At 42.4% G+C, this 17,758-nt stretch overlaps 2 protein-coding genes across 3 annotated transcripts; both read right to left on the minus strand.

The window, feature by feature from the left end:
• Window positions 1–4,366: 4,366 nt before the first annotated feature.
• e2f3 (E2F transcription factor 3) lies at window positions 4,367–14,115 on the minus strand. The gene is made up of 7 exons (XM_084032159.1): window positions 14,063–14,115; window positions 12,641–12,746; window positions 11,444–11,684; window positions 9,231–9,364; window positions 8,309–8,421; window positions 7,903–8,092; window positions 4,367–7,663 (listed from the first exon to the last, which is right to left on the minus strand). Exons 1-7 carry the CDS (start codon window positions 14,078–14,080, stop codon window positions 7,374–7,376), a joined length of 1,092 nt encoding a protein of 363 aa, XP_083888285.1. The 5' UTR covers window positions 14,081–14,115; the 3' UTR covers window positions 4,367–7,373.
• Window positions 14,116–14,873: 758 nt separating this feature from the next.
• On the minus strand, window positions 14,874–17,730 carry srfbp1 (serum response factor binding protein 1). Of its 2 annotated transcripts, none has more exons than XM_084033016.1 (3): window positions 17,647–17,730; window positions 16,684–17,115; window positions 14,874–16,601 (listed from the first exon to the last, which is right to left on the minus strand). In XM_084033016.1, the coding sequence occupies exons 2-3, from the start codon at window positions 17,101–17,103 to the stop codon at window positions 15,390–15,392; spliced, it is 1,632 nt and encodes a 543-aa protein (XP_083889142.1). In that variant the 5' UTR covers window positions 17,104–17,115; window positions 17,647–17,730; the 3' UTR covers window positions 14,874–15,389. The 2 variants fall into 2 exon arrangements, with proteins under 2 accessions (XP_083889142.1, XP_083889143.1); XM_084033017.1 differs by having other exon boundaries at window positions 17,589–17,726.
• Between the last annotated feature and the right edge of the window lie 28 nt (window positions 17,731–17,758).

Consider the following 17,758-nt stretch of genomic DNA (forward strand, 5'->3'; position numbering starts at 1 on the left):
GCTGCAGGGTGACGTGCGGTTTTAGGCCAACCTGGAAGTTGGCATCATCCTGGTTCCCTCGACTAAAAAGGCTTTGGTGTTTTTCCACTGGATTTTGCATCATTGCAGAAACTAAGCAATTCGGCAAACATTTATCACTATCATGATTTCTTTCAAGCTTACATACAATCGTCAGTCAAAAGCAAACGCTGGGCTCCAAATTAACTACACAGTCGCATGATTTCAAGTCTCCATCACAAAGCGTCTGTGGAACCGTCTTCTGGTTCGGGAGGCAGACTGTTCCCACATTTACAGTTTTTTACGATTGTTTACACACTAAAATAAAAATTTCCACACAATTTGCGAAATTCTACTCCAAGGAGCAAAACACCTCCACAGATTTGCACAACATTACACACAATGTCTGCTTCACCCTTTTTGCAAAACATTACACAGGGATTTGTAAAACGCTACACACATTTTCACACCTTAGACACAGATAAGGGTTGTGAGGTTACTTCCTTGTCATTACAAAGCCCCGGATTGCCAACGACCACACTAATGAACACATTGGATAAACACATCCACCAAGTGTGGAAGCACACATGTGCTTATTTGAAAATGCAGCACTCAGGTGTGCTATAAAAGGCAGCCGGTGAGTTCACCTGTCTTCAACAAAAATGGAAGGAGCTAGAAGAAGAAGAAGAGTGGGAATGAGAGGGGGAGCTCAAAGAGGAGAAGAAGGAGATAGAGGAAGAGGAGAAGGAGGTAGAGGAGTCGGCCCAGGTAGAGGAAGAGGAGAAGAAGGAGATAGAGGAAGAGGTAGATAAAATAAACACTTGAAATATTCAGTCTGCAGCATCAGTGTTGTGCAGTGCTTGGTAAGTTTATAGTAGGCCTATTTGTGTACATTCTCCCTATATCTCAAACTAATCATGAAGAATGTTGTGGGTTTGACACTATTTTTTTGACATCTAAATTATCCCTTACATAACAATGTCTGGCCAAAAATCTAGCACATGCTATTTCCTAAAATGAGTTTTTTTACAAATGTGTTTTTTATTTATCACAGCAGTGTGAAACTGGCTGCAATAGTGTCTGATCATTGAGGACTGTGTTGGTTCAATGAAAACTAATAGCATTTTCACAAATATGTGTGTATGTTTTGACTGAAGTGTGTATGTTTTGCAAACAATCTAGGAATTATGCAAATTGAGTGTGGTGTTTGGATAATTGTGATTATATTTTGAAAAAAAGAACCCGGTTTTCAAAATTGCATGTAAACAATTGAAAAAAACTGTAAGAGTAGGCTTCAAACCTTCCTCTTTGACAACACTGGGAGGGAGGCCGGTCTCTCTCCCTCGACTCGACTGCTACTATTTTTAAGGCGGCTGACTATTGATTAAAGAAATTGACTACAATCTGCATCTGTACTGTTACCAACTTGACTACTCCTGGGAGTGTGGCTATGCTTTCTGGTCCAGCAGAGTCCACTGAGGTCCTGACCGATGCAGACTGCTAACTGGCCTGCTGGAAACTCCATATTGTTGCTCAACTACTGCTTTCTGGTCTACGGCGACATGGTTGGGATGGATCCATCTCAGGGTGCCTGCTGCCATGGACTGCTACTGTTAATACTACTACTAATGCTAATACTACTACTTCTTTCTGCCTAAATGCCTGTTAAGGCAGTTTTTTTCTCACCACTGGCGCTGTAATGCTTGCTCCTGGGTGATGAAGGGACTTTGAAAATGTATTGAGTCTGTTCTAGTCCTGCTCAGTGTGTTACGTGTCCTGAGATAACTTCTGTTGTGATACGACACTTAAATAAAATGGAACTGAATTAAAGGCAGACGAGTTCGGCGTGAGGACATTTTGCAGTCTCATTTAGCCACTTGTTACCAAACGCCTTTTTTAAGACGGATTAAAGTTTCAAATGAACGGACGTATTTTATGCCGTAGAACAAAATGTTAAAACCACAAACATATCAGGCAGCTCATCAAAACTGACGAGACGACGAGAGAACGGGAAGCAGAAAAGTGACGACTCATTTGCACTCGACCGACTCATTTCCAGGACACACTAAACAAAAATAGTCTGCTCTTCTGCGTCTCAGTCCACCGGTGCTGATCAGCCCACAGGTTTGCACTGAAACATCCGTTTGGACAGAAGTTACGTCTTTATAAGAGAGTCCACACAGGTAGAAGATCACCTGCAGGTGATTTTATGTTTGCTTGTAGTTGTGGGCATCTCATCGAGCCCTCCAATGTATCCAAAGGCCCGTTCAGTCAGGCTGCACAGCGAACAAGCGCACCCATCTCTTTGGAATACTCTGCACACTATGAGCCATGGGTGATGAATTAAACTACTCCTGTCCTGCTCTCTCACTATTCACTTCATTCATAAACCCAAAATATTGCTATGGCAGCCGATTGGCTGGGAACGTGGTACGCAAAAAGACGCCGTGCTCTCGGTAACCAATGAGAGGCGAGTAGTACGCTTTCCCTCCCTCTCTCTCGCTTTCATGCTCCCTCTTTAACCCTCTTTTTTTGTTCTCCCTCTCGCTCACTCCCTGCCTCCCTGCCTCCCAGCAGTCAAAACAACAGCCTGGCTGAAGACAGCAGCACAGGACCAAGTGATAGATTTTAAGGAGGGGGAACAGCTGGAAAAGACTATCAACCTCCAATTTCAGAGTGGATTGCACTTGCTCCAAGTCACTGGTAAACCCCCTCAGGGGACAGTCTTAAGTGGTGACTTTGTCCCGTCTCGCCTTTAAGCCCAGCCATCTGTAGATTTTTGTCCAGTGCTTTAAAACCTCCTACTGTACGTCATTTGCTTGTAGGCGACACGGAAAAGCACTCGAAAAATGAAACTTATTGAGCAATTGATTGTCTGATTGACAGCTATATTGACTGATCTTTAACTGAGTCCTCCTGAGACGGGACACGGCTGACGTCAGGCCTAATTCAATACGACTCAATTCAATATTCACTTAGGGGCTTCTTTTTTTTCCTCGTGCGCAAATCTTTGTGGCACATAGGACAGAAAAACAACAGGAAAACATATGAATCAATAATAGCAGCGATCCAGTGACTCTCCGTGAACTCAAAGTGTGACTGCTACCGTTTGTGGGGAACTGGGTTGACTGGGTTCAGGTAGGGGTTTTGAGGTGCAACACTGCCATCTATGGACGGGTCTGGACGCTGCAGGCTCCTGACAGATTACATCATCGTGTTGAGGGCACTGATGTGTTTTTCTAAGATGCTGTGGCTCAGACAAAGAGAGGCAGGGATGGAGATAGTTGTATTCTATGCAGGAATGATTTAAAGGAGAAATTAAAAATGTATATATACACAGAAAAAAAGAGTTTTAAATCCTGAATTGTTAACATCTGTCCAATAGTTCACATCTATAAGAGTTTAAAAAAATGATTTGGAACCATCATTAGGGGCAATACATGCCATCAGGGCTAACAAACACAACCAACCAGTGTTCTGATGATTAAAGGGTCATTTCTGTGTTATATAAATTCCTTCAGTGTGGACACCAGATCTAATATCTCAACACGGTTAATCAGCAGCAATACCTAAAAAAAGGTTCCTATTGAATGAGAGGATACGCTGGTAAAGATGTCTTTCCTGCTGATGCCCTACAAGCTTTGGAGCCGAGACCAAACTGCACACACTTTCTGCACTAATTCATTTTCACATGAAGCATTTCTATCACCGTGTTGTTATCTAGTGCAAGTAAGCAAGTCAGTCACTTTCACATGGAGGAGAGATTCATAATAGTAAATCCCAAGAAAGAGATGGACAACACTTGGTCAGAAAACATTACAGCAGTGCGAGTACGGCAGGGATTATGTGGGATCACACTGCCTCCTAGTGTCTCCATATATATTGCAAAAGAGTCGGACAGATTTGACAGCAGGTAAGTAAAGGTGGTAAAACTTCTACTCTATTATCGAGTCACATCAAATGCTTTGGACACCTTCATTTGGTAAAAGGTTCAACTGCATCTGTATCGATTTTGGAAGGTTGCACTTAAAAATAATTTAAAATGTAAATGCTGCTCATCCGTTATTGACTTAATAACATTAAATAATCATTTGCAAATAGGCAAGCGTGAAATAATTTTCCTATATGTAAAAACTATCACCATTATTATGAAAAACTAATTTAATAGTAACCGTAGACATCACTTTATTTCACTACCACTAACTAAACTAAACAATTGAAGTTATTGTAATGACTTGCATCATCTTTGTAGTGACAATATTGTTCAACAGCCAATGAATGTGACTAATGAAATAAGTCAATTAGTTCACACAAGTAAGCCAAATTATATTGTTCAATGTTTTATTTAATCATTACATTTGCCTGTTACGTGTTCATCTACTGGTTAAATAAACATTTCCGTTGCTTGGAGGACTCATTTGTTCTTTTCTGTCAAACTGACTTAAAACAGAACATTTGAGCAAGACCAAAGTTATCATCCATCAACCATCTTCCTCAGCCAGTCACTGTAAACAATTCTCAACCACATTCATGTTTTTTTTTTAGAAACGTGTTTTCTAAAGTTGGGAAATCTCGCCCTCCTCGCCTTGGCCTACCTATAGGACACATGAAGTCTGATGAGCAATAAAGTTTTCTGAATAACAATCTCACTATCAGAAAACAGCAGCGCACGCGGACATAAAGAAGCGATGACGTCATGACAAAGATGCATTCATGCTGCTTACTGCTAGATCGACCTGCGTCTCCATCAGCTGATTCATCAGGAACGTACGTGAGAACGTGAAAGTAGAGCCGACGATGAGATGAGGAGGGCGTAGCCATGGCAACGGGGACACAGCATCCCCAGGAGAACGGCAATGTGGTTGTTTTACTCTCTTCATTATTACTGATCTAGAAAGCTGTTGGTAATTCACATATTTATTGTAATGGTTTTGGAACGCCCTCTAGTGGACAGGAAGTAAAACAACCACATTGGTGATAATGACATTGGCAATGTATAAGCTTGTGTCGTGTAGTTTATATTAATAATAGGCTGAATTTGAGCATTAAATATTCAAATCTGGTTCAAATATTGCAAAAATATGGAATGGAATTTGAATAGTATTATGGAGGAACATTGACAGCTGTAGTGTGTTGTCAGTAGAAGAGTCCATGCCTCTAAACAGCGTCTACAAGAGTGAAGACAGTCATCAGCCTCCATGTTAAACAGGAAACTTAACAGGCACATGCAACTCGGGGTGGGCGATATGGCAAAAATACATCATCATTTTTTTTCAGGCAGGATCACGATCCACATCCACGATCTTATCCTTCCTTTTCATGTTGGGTTTTTTGACTATGACTTGCAAGTTAGTGAACAGTACAACCAAACTAATTTCCCTATTTAAAAAAATATAACCCTACAAGGTAACGCAACTGAAAGAACAACAGACCATTTAGTCCAAAGTACCTTTTTGAACTGATTTGAAACAAATGTGCAAGTGTAAATCTGCAAAGTATGAACATTCAACAAGAAGTGTGACATGGTTTGAACTTGTACATCACAACGTGTGACAACGCCTCGTTAAGGTCCTTAGGGTAACGGTTGTTGATGCCAAATTGTCATCACGAGTATTTATTGATCAGGCGTTCATAGCAACGGCAAACATCTGGTCAAGCAACATGTTTACTTCCTCGATGGCCGCTATAATAAAGTAGCACATTTGCTACTTTAAAACTAGCAAATCTGCGACTTTATAAACGTAACAAAATTGTTACTTTATACATTTGCGACTTTTTTCTCTGAATATTGGAACCTCTCTCGACTACGTTTTTTTTTTTTTTTTTAACTACAGTGGCCCTAATAAGCCATCGTACCTCTGCCACTACGCTGAGCTGAAAGGATTACGGACAGCTTGTATGCAGCTTTATACAAGCTTTCTGCACATGCTGCGTCTCTTCTCTGTTTTTGGTGTATTTTTGTAGTAGAAACAGCGCCACATAGGGGCCTGGAACATGCACTATTTATATTGTTTGAAGCTTTTCGTCATTGATGTTCTGTTCTGTTGTTTCTATTCTACTTTTCATGTTTATTAGAATGTTACATATTGCTACCTCAAAAAACAGAACGTGAATAGACTGGTTTTGCTGAGGATCTGTGTCTAATAAGCTACCTGACTATTATAATTCCTACCAATGTTAGATTTGTTTTAATGTTATGTAGCAAGAGTGCACTTTACTTGAGTGTTGTTTACCTTTTGAAACCAATGTTCATTTGGGAGTTATGCAAAAGTCTCTGATTGTACTTGAGTACAAGTCTAAACCATGTCAGACTTCTTGTTGAATGTTCATACTTTGCAGATTTACACTTGCACATTTGATTCAAATCAGTTCAAAAAGGTACTTTGGCCAAAATGGTCTGTTGTTCTTTCAGTTGTGTTACCTTGTAGGGTTATATTTTTTTAAATAGGGAAATTAGTTTGGTTGTACTGTTCACTAACTTGCAAAATAGTCTTAAAAACCCAACATGAAAAGGAAGGATAAGATAGTGGATCGTGATCCTGCCTCAAAAAAATTGTGATATGATATTTTTGCCATATCGCCCACCCCTAATATCAGCCATGACCTCATCTTTGTTAATGCTGCATTGTCATTATAAAATTCAGTGTAGCCAATGTCGGTTCATTCAGTCATGCCGGCCACAAAATAGTTTTTTAGGGCTACAGCTATCCATGGTTTCATGCTACCTTGCAAAATAATGTTTCCAACGTATTCCACACAGAGAGGTACATAGATTTTATATTTACAACAAAAAAAGAGCACCGGAATAGCATCAGTACTCAGTATCAGTCGAGACCTCAGGTTCAGGTGCTGAAATCAGTATCAGGGAAGAAAACGTTGGACTGAGCATCACTTTTAGCAGAGTCAAAACGACGCATGCAGATCTTTGCATTTTTTTAATGCTTTTAATCAACACTCCTTCACACTAAATGGGTGTCTAAATCAACAGGCTTTGTAGTGAAGACTCCTATCTGATCACAATACAAAACATCATCTTTCCAGTGACGCGGTCAAGAATAAGTCCTGTGTTGAGACAACACTGCACAGACCTTAAGAAGGACACTTAAGGACATCTAGCAATGCAGCAGATTAAAGCTCTGAAAAAAAGTGTCTCGTAGAACACCACGCATGTCCAAGTCCTAAAGATGATCAGGAAGTCAATATCTCACGCCTCCACATACCGTCAGTCCATTCCAGTCCCATCGTCCAGGACAGGCAAATGCAAATATAAATAACTCACATCAGCACTTTGTTCTTCTTGTATTTCCTTGATATCCTGTTTGTAGAAGGTGCAGAACTGCCTCCAAAATGTACTGAATGCACCTACGAGGTGCTGTTCAGAGAAGGGGCATATCTAGGGGCAACTGGTCCAGGTCAAAAGAAGAGAAGAGGTCAGTGATGCCCTCATCCTCAGCCAGGCTCAGGAGGTACTCCTCCCCACCAAGAGAGAAACCTAGAGGTGGAGTGAGGGTGACAAAGCTCTGTTGATCTTCAGAGGGGGGTTGGAGGGAGGTGTGCATGGGGGAGACGGGGGCGACAGTGGTGACAGTAACTGGTGATGAGAGTTGTGTCGGCTCGGACAACGGACTGGAGATACTATCAACTCCAGAAGTACGGGTAGCATTGTCTGGAAAGATAATGGGAGTGTGAGTAAGGAGACATGTGGGAAGAAAAAAAAAAAAAAAAAAAAAAGATATATATATATATATTATATATGAGTGGTGGAAACCCCAAAGCAAATGCGAGCCAACAGTCTGAAAGTAGGGTTTGAGCTAAACATCGTATCTTATAAGGATCCTGTGTTTGCATACGTCAGTGCCTCCTGTACAAGAGCAACCAGAATGACCATGGGATGTTTAGACTCACCTTTGGAAGACACCTGGACGAAAGATGAGCAAGGCACGAGTGGAGTGGAGTTGTTCTCGGTGGGGGAGGGGTGTAAGTGGCCGCCATTGGCCACAGAGTGGCCCCATGTGGCTTCCATCGGGAGGGGGTGATCAGAGCAGAGGAACGCTTCGATGGGCCCCTGGGTGCTGCTGAGATGGACCTGGAGGCTCTGAGAACAGCAGCAGAAGACAGAGTGCTTTTACTAAAAGGTCTCTGAATGTGAGCTGATGGCACACACAAAGTGAAAAGCGTCTTTGGAGGTTGTGTCAAGAACATGATTGAATTTTATCCAATGCTGCATCAGGAAAACCAAAGCTATTATCCACCCTGTATTGTTTAAAAAAAAGAAAAATATGTTATACATTAAATATCATGAAAAATGTACCTCTTCTGGGTGTGGCACCTCCAGTTTTGTCTCCACAGGAGCTTTGATCACAATTACAGTCTGTTCTCTCAAGCTGGGAATCCTTTGGACATCCTTGTAAGTCAAATAGGCAAATGTGATCCTCAGGGTTAAGGATCAGAATCAACCTGGATGACCAAACCTGACACAGTAGCAGTGGGTCGGAAGGAAAACTCTCATCCATCCGATGCACATTACATAAACATGCAGTCGGTTTGGATTAGTTTTCAGCAACAACACTAATTAAAACTGCAAACAGAAGATGCACGGGCCCTCGCACACACGCAAGTCAGGAGTGCTACAACCGCCTGCCAGTGTCGTGGCCTGAATATTCATCTGCCGATAACAATTAAGACATTTAAAGTCATCATGCCCGACTGGTGTACAAAACGACATTGGGACTGTAGCAACCCACTGGAAACATCACTTCCTCTTTTATGTCGAAAAAGCATGGCAGCATTTTGGTGATAATCGGATCTACGTTTTAGAGGGGGTAGCAAAAACGTGTTTTTCACAAAATTCAAAATGGTGGAAAATTTCAGTAGTATAGCCCCAATGTCCCAATGGCAACTCAATGACACTCATATGTGGCCAATGGCATGTGTGTGCAACATTTCGTGTCAATTGGAGTTAGGTGAGGGGCGTGGCCTAAAAGGTGCTAGGTGGTGCTAGCGAGCCACTTTTTTGTGGCCAATTACGAAACTAAAATCTCAACTTTTTCGCCAGTCCCCATGTGCACACCAATTTTTATGCTTATTTTAATGCTAAGAAAAAAATATCAATAGGATTACAATAAGCCTACGGGCCAATAATGCATTTCACATAATGCTTGTGGTACTGGTTTGATTTGACTGAATTGGGGTCACAGCAAGTGTACAAAACTGAAATGCTAATCTAAAAGGATATCTCTGGAGGTTTCTGTTGTCACACAGCTGGTGAACCTGCCGCGTACAGCTTTCGATCAACTCGTCCAGCTTGCTCTCCTCCTCCTCAAGAGCCTTCAGATCCTGATCCAAGTGTAGGCTCACGTGGCCCCCCCTGTGCACACACATCCACGAAGCAACACGGGATTAACATTAACAACGAAATTAAGGACAACCGAGAAAAACAATAATGTTATTTACAATTATAATAATTTTAATTATTTTAGATCTGAGTGCCGCCTTTGACACCGTAGATCACAACATTTAAATAGATTGTCTTAATCCCTGGGTTGGTATCAGGGACATTGCACTTGGTTGGTTTCATTCGTACCTTCTTAACGGAACCTGTGCGGTCACCATGGGCAACTACTGCTCTACAACTTAAATAGCCTATGGTGTACCGCATGGTATTATTTTAGGTCCACTTTTAATTTTCCATTTATATGCTTCCGCTCGGCCAGATTATCCAGCGGCACAAGGTTTCTTTTCATTGACGACACAGCTATACATCCCACTGAGACCCAACGACCCGAGAAGCATGGCTGCAGTCTCAGACTGCCACGATGACATAAACCGCTGGATTAGGGCTGGGACAACTCATCGACGTAATCGACTAGATACGTCAAACAACTAGATTAACTCTTGTCCCACACTCTAGTCCAGTGGTGGCGGTAATCGGGCCCGGACTGGACTAAGTTTTGTTTTTTCTTCAGTAATATTAACAGGTAATTGTAGAACTGAGCGGCGCTAACAAGCTATCATTAAATCCACACGGACTCCGGTCCGTCAGCGTCTCTGCTCGTCTGTCAGCAGAGACGCAGAGTGACCCGGGACAGCCCCCCTTCTCCCCTCTGTGAAACTCATCACGTCTGAGCAGCAAAGACGTTTTAAAAGTCTGTGTTCCGCTCTCAGGACGTTTGTAGCTTCTAACTGGAACTCTGTGGTCTGAAGTTTAGTTTCTCTGGTAGTACTTTCAGAAAACATCTATTTTATTTATTTTACCATTTTTGTGTTCTTTCAGCTGAATAGGACTCGTGTTAAGTTACCGCTCATGAAACCCGACATTTCCGGTTTCTGACACTTCACAATAAAAGCTTTAAAATAACAAAGTAAGGGGCACTTTTATATAATAATAATAATAATAATAATAATAATAATAATAATAATAGGGTAATAACAAAAAGAAGAAGTATCAGAACAAACTGTTGTGACGTCTCCCTCTTTAAGAAATGTTTAAATATTGAAATGTTAACAAGAAATGTTTTGATATTCATATTGTGTTAATACATAGATCAAGTAATGTGAAATAATTGATAACTGAAAAAAAAATCATTTGATTAATAGAAAAAAATTGTTAGATTAGTCAATTCATCGAAAAAATAATTGCTAGATTAATCGTTTGAAAATAATCGCTTGGGACAGCTCTACGCTGGATGGCTCTAAACATTCCACAACTAAATGCCTCCAAATCCAAAATAATACTGTTCAATCCCCCCCAACACCATCACCAGCCCCATCAGCCTTGGTCCACTATCCGTCAACCACAGGCCCACTGCCAGAAATGTAGGCATCATCTTTGATTCACATTCATCCCACATATTAATAAAGATGTTCAGTCCTGTTTCTTCCACATCGGAACAATTTAGTCTCAGCCAGATCTAGAAAAAATAATAATTCACGCATATTTTCCCATCTCGACTATTGTAACTCTTTTAACTGGCATCAAGCATAAATCCCTCTCCCGCTTCCAGCTGGTCCGGAACTCAGCAGCCAGGCTTCTCACCGGTTTTAACAGACGACATCACATCCCTCCAGTTTTAGCCTCACTTCACGGGCTCCCTGTTCCTTTTAGAATTCATTTCAAGTTTTTACGGATTACTTCTAAGGCTTGTCAGGGTCTCTCCCCCGACTTTATTTTAGAAATGTTGACCCCATACGATTCGCAGCCTCAGATCCTCGGGCTGGGCCCTTCTAACTGCCCCGAAGTCAAGGCTCAAAACCAGACGTGATCATGCCTTCTCCACCAGGGCCCCTCGGCTTTGGACCGACCTGCCCAACGAGCTACGGCTTGCTGAATCGGTGACTTCGTTTAAAGCACTTCTTAAAACACACTTTCATAGACTTGCTCTTTTGTGATGTCCCCTTTTTTCCTTTCCTGAAACCGGCTCATTCCCACTCTGACAAAGATACTTACAGCCACTCGACCAAGCTTTTAGACTTCTTTTTGATGAGTTGGATGCCTTCCAGGACATTTGTGACGTCGTAGACGCGTCTCTTTGGGGCATTGAGCTCCTGGGCGGCGAGGTTTAGGTCCACCACCCCGTCAGCAGAGCGGCTCAGCATGTCCGCAAACCTCTGCGTCAAGAAACCGAGCGAGGTGTCATAGCGTGACCTCTCGTACAGGGACTTGTGCGTTATGGTATTGGGGGTGGCAGCTGGAAAAAACATGTGAAGATTGAGAATTTTTCTTTATTTGTAATGACTCATTTCAAGATTATTTCATGATTCCTATATTTGCTCCAATGTGTCATCTTGCAGTGTGCTTATTCTGAGTTTCCACCTTCTAACATTCGAGTCTTCTGTTGCCACTGAGCAGAACACGGAGAGGGTTACACTACTATGTTCAATTCCATACGACATTTGACCCTGTTTTGTCATCATCCAGGACTCTGGCTGTGCTTTCTGGTCCAGCAGAGACCAGCAGAGTCCACTGAGGTCCAATGCAGACTGCTAGCTGGCCTGATGCTGGAAACACCATATAGTAGCTTGACCTGCCCGCTGTGTGACTGCTCAACAACTACTGCTGCTGCTGCTGCTTTTTGGTCTACGACACCAAGGTTGGGATGGACCCATCTCAGTTTGCATTCTGCACTATTGAAAACCTGCGTTTGACAAAAGTATAATAAGATTAGCAAAGTTTGTTGGACAGAATTTGGTTCTGATAAATTAACATGAGAACAATGGTTCAGCAGTGCATCGAGGATGCCAACGTTTCACTTGCAATATGGTGAGAGAAACTAGAAAAAGTGTATGGCAAACCTCTTTGAACTGATGGGGTTAAGAGAAAAACAAGTCGACTAGCAGCCACTTTGGACAAATCTAGACTACAAGTGATTCACAACCAACGCTAAAAAGCCATGCTGGTTAGTGCATATAGAGGATCTAGTGAGTTTTGAGCTACAATTAAACTCAACAGGTCATTTTATTTTCTTGCTCGCCTGTATTTTGGAGAATATATGCGAGACACCACTTGTTTATGTGCTTGCAGAGTGAACAAAGTAGTATGTGAACCGGTTACATCGTTGTTTGACGCGGGCTGGCATCTAGCCCTTCTGTTATCATGGTGAGCAATACAACATTGGCTATTACAAAAAAAACTTAGGAGTCTCACCCTTAACTGCTTTGTGGGACGGAGCGGCCATCGGCTTTTTGGTGGTCCAGCCACCATCCTGAAGGTCCTGGGGGTCACCGGCTTGCAGCTCCAGCCTTCTCTTTGCCTGCATGAAAAGAAAAGCAGCATGGAGGTTTTAAAGATTTTGCAGCACATCATCATGCAACTTAAGTTTGCCTCATTGAATTGAATCGTGTGGCTTACAGGGCAGCCATTTTGGCCAATAACACAATAATCTTAAATCATGAATTCATTGTGTTCACGTGTGACTTGAACCAGTGTGTAAGTAGAAAGCCACGGATCTGCCCTGCTTTAAATCAATGTCCTCTTTTCACCTCAAGCTGATTGTGACTGACTACCTGGGGTTGGGACAGCAGCTAGCTTCCCTCACCAGTGTTGAGCTACTTGGAACAACATCTCCCCATCCCCCTCCCACGCTCACCCAAGGCCTAGCCAGTAGCGTTAGTTTGCTACTGGCATTACTGAACAAAAGTGCAGTTGAGAGTTAACATCTTACCAGCACACAGAAACTCGGTCGTTAAACAGCGCTGTCAGCCTGTGCGGGACTCGGATACTGTGAAAGTGTGCCAAAAGTACGTTCCGACAAGGCGCGGTGTGTGATGCCTCCGCTCAAGGTAAAACAAGCGTAAAGTTACCGGAAACACACGAACGTAGCCGAAGATACAAACATTCACCTTAAAAAATAAAAGTGTGGAGTTAAAGCATATTTTGCCCCCTTTCACGCGGCCATAAAACAATCCTCACAGCGAAATTAAGGTAATTATATAATTATTATATTCATAGCATAAAAACACATTAGTGTGCAATCAACTATCACTATTGATCAGTGCGAACAGCAAACATTTAAATACTTTCCCTGGCTAAAGTCCAGGGAACGTTAGCAAGTTTGTTTTATTTTTTCCTCACTATCAAATTACCTACGCTTCTATTAAACGCTGTGTCACACATACCGGTACGTTGCATGCCCGCTGCTTTTATATGCTTATACGTTGGTTTCTTTTCGTTTACTTTAACATTTGGCCTTTCTTCTGAAGGCAGATTTAGCGCTTCCGTTAACAACCAGGGTAACCTTTGTGTGCTTGACGCAGCTCAGTAAAGTTGTCCAATGGTGTGAGTATCGCTGGAAATACAGTATCCTCGCGGTATGTTACTACCGGGTGGCTAGTTTGAGCTAAATACATGTTACCAAGCATACGACATCAGTATGAAAAAATACACATATCAAGTGAGTGAGGCTATGAAATGTTAAATACCATCACGTGCTGGCGTGTTATAATGGCTATAAATCTAGATTTAACGTAACATCAACGTTCATCTAATATAATCCAGGTGACATTGGCGGGTGTATGTGTTAAAAACAGTGTCGTAACCCAGCTAATATGGTATGGGACGTGTTATCACCCAGAAACAGCCGGGCATGTCAGCATTCCGTGTACGTTTACCATTCAAGTTGACCCAGCTTCTCTCAAAATGTTGCTGCCGGTTAATTCAAGCGTTACTGGAAGTCGCTGGTGCTGATATGTCGGCCGTGTCCCGGGCGGTTGAGGGTCCTTCGGGTGTAGCGGGAGTCGACTCGGAGAACGGGAGTTTTCACATTCACTGTCCGGCCGAAGAAGGAGGAAGGTACGGCCGAGCTATTCTCGGAACAACCCGCGTTACTATCGAAGGAGCCCTCCGAGACCGAGGAGAGCCCTCGTCTCGTTCTGTCCGGTAGCGGCTGCTGCCATCATTCTACCGCGTGCACAATATAAATAGAGCCATATTCTTGTCAATCTTATGTATTATCTCCATTAATGACGCAGATGAATATCATTTTAGGTGACTAGGAGCCCACCGCTGACGCCGATACGTCGAAACTGACTCCCCGGGACAATTTTAAACCTCATTTGCATGTCATATATGATTGGCTAACACTCGTTACGCAGCGCCGTGTACGTCTGACGCAACTAGAGCCGACCAATAGCTACAGAGCACTCCCACAAAGTGGATTAATAAATCAAATACATACCATGGTGGTGGATTTTAGATTGTATGACTAAAATAACAGTTTATGCTACATTTGATTTAGTTTTTCTTGGAATATAACCATTGCATGAATTGAATATTGTTTAACACATGTTGGCAAGAGAGGGACAAGAACCAAAACTATCTTAAACCAAAAATATGGAGAATATTTTTGGTTTAAGATACTGCTGCAAAATATAATATCATATAATTGATAATTTCATTTAATTAATTTCAGAGTGTACCATACAATAACTGGGCCCCAATTACCATTTGGTCAAAGCAGTAAAATTGTGTACAGGTTTATAAATACAAAAAAGAAAAACACTAAAAACGCAACAATCCAAATCCCCACCTAACAAAACTGCCATTCTTACAAATTGCTTGCTCCTTAAACTGCAGTTAACTGGTAAACCTATTTTATTAAAAATTACATGTTTCAGGTGATGCAATTCACAGTTTAGAATTAAATCGTTTTTAGAAATAAAAATATTTTAACAAAACTTTTCTCATGAGGTTTAATACTAAAATCTTCAGGTTTGTCGTATTTTACCAGCCCGTTTACATCCTGCAACACATTCGCCACTGAACTATACTGAGGTCATCGGCAATGGTGTTCACAACGTGTACAATTCACCAGTGTGCCAGGTAACAAGAATCACCCAAATATGGTATCGAAGCCAATCAAAGGAAAGCTATGTATTAGAATAAAACAAAAACAGTTTCAGTCATCCAAGTCAAACTTGATCTTCTTCCCCTGGAATGCCAAGATTTGTCCTTGCTGCTCCTTCCTTTTCTTACTTGCCTCCCAGGATGGATGCAGTGCCTGCTCTGGTGCCTTATGGGTAAAGACACCTCCACCGCCACGACCATTTTGCCTTATGACATCACCTCTGCCTCGCCCCCTCCCTCTGCCAAAAGAGGGAAAGCCCTTCTCCAGCTTTTGGAACTTGGATTGTTTACCGAACTCTCTATCGGGACCACTGCCACCCTTTGGTTTCCCTTGGCCCCTGAATCTATCCCCACCTCTCCCCCTGCCTGTACCTCTGCCCCCACCAGGCTTCGACGAAGAGAGGGAAGAACAAAAAACAGACTGAAGGGAGGTGGCTTTAGACTTCAGCCTGGACTCTAGCTCATTGAGTTCACTCTGGACCTGGTCTGAACTGCTCACTTCCCACCCCTTATCGGCCTTCTCTCCTTCTTCACTCTGCTGCTGCTTCTTCTTCTTCTTCTTGAATTTGCTCACTTTTCCGACAAAGAAGCCGCCATCGTCATCGCTCTCCTCAGACTGGGAGGACTGCTTGTGGAAACGCTCCTCTGTGCTGTCGTCAAAGTACTCTTTCTCTTCATCATCTGATGCCTCTAGATCACTCTCTACCTCATCCTTCTTTTTCTCAAGCACTTTACGTGGAGATTCTAGATCGGGTTTCCTTTCTGCATGTTTACTTTGAGGTTTATTTTTCACAATGTCTTTTATGTCACTACTTTTTGTTGACGCTGGTCTTACATTCTCAGCCTCTGGATTTTCTTTCGTTTGATCATCAGTGGTATCAGCTGTAGGACTTGTTTCCTGTTCAGGTTCAGCAACAGCTTTAGTGCCTTTTAGGCTACCGTCAGATTTCTCATCTTCTATGATTTCCTTTTGCTGCACTGTGATGTCCTCCTCATCTTTCTCACTCTTTCTTTCTACCATTTTGACTGGTGACTGTGGTGTCCCCTTCCCAGCTTTATTTTGCACTTTTTCCTTCCCTCCTTGCTTTCCAGCCTTCATCCGCTCCTCTTTGAAGGCTTTCACAGCTTTTTTGATGTCCTCAATCTTCTTGCTGAACTGAGGGTGGGTGGCGATGCGTGCCGTGGCCCGGTCAGATATAGTGGACTTGGGGTTTTTACACGCCTGTTCAAAGTTGATAATCTTCTGCAAGGCTGTCTTGGTTACCTGGTAACGGGGGAAAAGTTTCTTCAATTCAACATTTCACAAAGTGTCTCAGGATTTTGTAAAAGGGTCATAAGAAACCTACCAGGTCTGGTGAGAGGACCTTCATGGCGTGGATCTCCTCCAGCAGTCTGGCAGCTCTCCTCTGATTCCTCTCAACTTCCACGTCTTTCCCCTTCTTCTTCTTCAGGGCGCCAATTTGTCGCGTCAGCTTCCTGATGATCAAAGCCCTCACCCTCTTCACCTCCTTCCTCATCTTCACCACCTCGTTGTTGAGGTTCAGGCCATCATCCTGCTTTTTCTCTCTTGGTTTCACAGGCAATGGGATGGTTTTCCCAATTTGCTTTCCAGTCTGTGGCATTGCTTCTTCTGCCTGTTCATCTCCACATTCCTGTTCTTCATCTTCTTTTCCATCTATCAATTCTTCTTCCACGTCTTCCTTAATCTCTTCCTCCAGCTTCTCTTCTTCCTCAGTCGATGGCACCATATTCTCTACCGTGTCCATGGTGAATGGTATCTGTTGAAACATATAAACCATCTTAGATTAACTGGCTGTAACTCACTTCTGTTGTCACTTGCAACAACCACAACATTATTTAATGAAAAAGTCAAATAGCATAAGATTGTAAAAACAATAATAGTAGAAAAAAAACCCCACATATGACATATTGGTATAAGTTATATCCATACTATAACCAGGAGGCCGTAATACCAACATTTATTAAAAACGTGTGATGTTTTCATCACTGCAGATGTGGTTCTTGATGCATCGAAAACCAATAAAATTCATTCGCATAACACCACAGACCGCTTCATCGGAATGATGTGGGATTTCGTCATGTGACGTCGTAGCTGAATAAAGGTGAGACTTTATACATGTTTGCTAACGGAGATTCCCAAACAAACGTGGCTGAGCCAGCATGGATAACTTTTACCATACAAAGCCATGTGTACATAAGCTTATGTTACATAGCAAATACGTTAACGTACCAAACTACGGCGCGTTAACTCAAATCAGACCCCTGCGAGTCGCTTTTATTACACTTACCGTTCAGAAATATACGCTAAACCTTTAAAACCGAGAGCAACGTATCGACTCGTCGGGGGCAGCCATGTTTCCTATGCTTCCGACGACGACGACGTCATGACGTCAAACGTTG

This window comes from Eutrigla gurnardus, assembly GCF_963514095.1.
Source record: "Eutrigla gurnardus genome assembly, chromosome: 17".
Lineage (NCBI taxonomy): Eukaryota > Metazoa > Chordata > Actinopteri > Perciformes > Triglidae > Eutrigla > Eutrigla gurnardus.